At 33.6% G+C, this 2,559-nt stretch overlaps 1 protein-coding gene across 1 annotated transcript in view; it reads right to left on the bottom strand.

Annotated features, from left to right (window-relative positions):
• Positions 1 to 2,559, bottom strand: part of LOC105450637 (prolyl endopeptidase FAP-like) — a 323,204-nt gene that overhangs the window by 312,858 nt on the left and 7,787 nt on the right. Inside the window, exon 2 of the mRNA XM_011690569.1 lies at positions 1,151 to 1,519. Coding sequence (XP_011688871.1) covers positions 1,151 to 1,378 — 228 coding nt within the window. The 5' untranslated portion in view covers positions 1,379 to 1,519. The remainder of the gene's footprint in view (positions 1 to 1,150; positions 1,520 to 2,559) is intronic.

The following is a 2,559-nucleotide window of genomic DNA, read 5'->3' as shown; positions in this document are numbered from 1 at the left end:
TCTGTCATACATAGAATTTATAGCAACAATATTCTAATATATGCAAGAAAATGTAGGTCTCATAACTAAATATGATTGGAGTCTGGATTGATTAAACGTCATAGAGACGTTCTTGCTAAATTTCACAAATAGTTCAGATATAATTTCTGTCTCTGTATCTTATCTATATTGATTAAATGCAAAACATGTGGTATCGCAATGTTTATTAATTACTTATCCGTTTTAGCTAATTTGTCGTACCTGTAATAAATAATTCTCGCTATAATTGCAAGATTACTTTTCTCAGTGTATATAAATACGCATTTTCTTCTTTCTTGCCATATCTCGCATTTTAAGGAAAAGTATTAATTATATGGTAGCTGTGTGACGTCAAAATTTTTAATTGTCTTTATAATAACTTGCGCAAGGGAGACACTTTCGAATTACGTGCGATAAAGTACGGTGTTACGTACACAAAATAATCTCAACTTAGAATTTTAGAAGGAAGTAAGAAAGAAGGAAAGCAGAAAAGAGGATTACTGGAGTAATTAAATCATATTCTTAAGCGCGTCTCGCAAGGGACCGTTTTATATCTGCAATTCTCACGATAACGCGAGACATAATTTCTCAGCGCTGTAAATGTCGATTACAGCACTGCAAGGGTCAAAAGTGCGAGATTAAGTGACGAGATTTTTCATCGTATATATTTTTGATTTAGTATATAAAATGTGTCGCATTGATTAAATATCGTCACCATTTTCTGAGGACTTTGACGCTCACTGTTACATCGTGTAATTTTATTTCTTTAGTTTTGTTTAATTAAGATTACAAGAGATTTTTGGAGTTTTTGTTTCGCTGCATGAGACATGATTTATTGTTAATACTGAATGCTGTACCGAAACTGAAACAAAAGCATATATTTTATGCATAGTTAAAATATGTGTAAGATTATATAATTTGCGCACATTTTACGTGATGATACGACGGCTTATCACGCGCGCGTAATTATATCTCGACGCTGTGAAATTTATAAAATATTTTAAAAATGACTCTGTCGTCAGTCTCAGATTTCGATCGCGAATAAGCGAAATTAGGTATCACGTTCTTAAGACTGCTCGCGCGATAAAAAGCGAGAAGGAAACGTTAGAAGAGGAGGAAGTAACTGTCTTACCGTCTCATCCCAGCCGGCCTCCTTCGCTCGCCTACGTGCATTCGCGTTATTAACCATCGCCGTGTTGACGCTGTGGTGGACCAGCGGATAATAATCCTCCGCGTCGCTGTTCTCACTGCTGACATTTCCATCGGCGATTTTCTCGTCCGTTAACCGCATCGTATACTGATGCGCGTAATGTCTCACCGCCATCCTTCCCGCGGAGTCGCTCACACTCTCGGTTAACATTCACTGATATTTGACCGCGCGCGACGTCCGCACAAGTCACTCGTTCGCATCGCGAAAGGTAACGCCGTTACTCGCGCCGCGAATCATTGGGTGTCTGTGCAGCGATGTTTCCGCGGATGTATGTATAGCGATCTAAATCCGCTATCGCAGACAGGTGGATGCATGTAAAACGCGGAGGGATTTAATAACGCGGAAAGCACGTTAAGTGACAGAACATGGCACATTTCGCACATTTCGATTTAACTAATATTTTCTGAAGTTACAATATAATTTTACAAAACAGTAAGTCTGATATATATTTAATTGTAATTTAATTACTATTTTCTGAAGTTATAATATGGTTTTAATAACAATAGTAAAACTAATATACATTTATTGCATTTATTCCTTTTATGCTCGGTTAACTCTGTTAATGTTCTGGTCATTATTTTTTATTGTATTTTGTTATTACAATTACGAGCCTATAATCACAATTGACTAATATACATTAATTGCATAATAATTAACGACAATAAAAAAAATATGCAATGATAATGATATTGGTAGTGCTAAATTAATGTTGAATATATTATTTGATTTATATTTGTTTTTAATTGAATTTACATCGTCATTCAAGAAATTGCTTTCAAAGTAACCTTGTTTATCTATTCATTGAGCAAGATCCAAAAAATTGTTTTATTATTTGACATATTTATTTGGGATACAATGCCATTTCATAATTTGACATAATTTGGCTTGTCTTTCACACGATTATTCCGCGCATTTGCGTATGACGAGTGAATAGAATAACCTGTCAAACGAGATTCTAATGAACTCAATGTCACCGGAAATTCAACGTAATCCCAAACACAAACACATTTTATTACAGCTAAATTGTAGTCGGAATATCCGGATATATTAATTTGAAAACAACATGATTAGGTTCTTCATTAAACAGCTATATTTAACCTATGGCGATTCTAATTCTGTGTTACAAGTCACAATGTGAAATTCAGAAATCCAATTTTACAGTTCTAGTTTGAAACTCGTTATTAACTTATAAATAACATGAAATCTCAGTTATCTCGAAAATGTATTTAATTATATTGATGTGACATATATTATAGAATAAATAACATTTGATGTAATGATGTATGTTGAATAGAAAGATGTAAATAAATATTATATATATATATATATAT

The sequence above is a fragment of the Wasmannia auropunctata genome, unplaced genomic scaffold, assembly GCF_000956235.1.
Source record: "Wasmannia auropunctata unplaced genomic scaffold, wasmannia.A_1.0 LD336060.1, whole genome shotgun sequence".
Lineage (NCBI taxonomy): Eukaryota > Metazoa > Arthropoda > Insecta > Hymenoptera > Formicidae > Wasmannia > Wasmannia auropunctata.
Note: the sequence above shows the minus strand (reverse complement) of the source record. Positions and strands in the feature narration are given on the sequence as shown.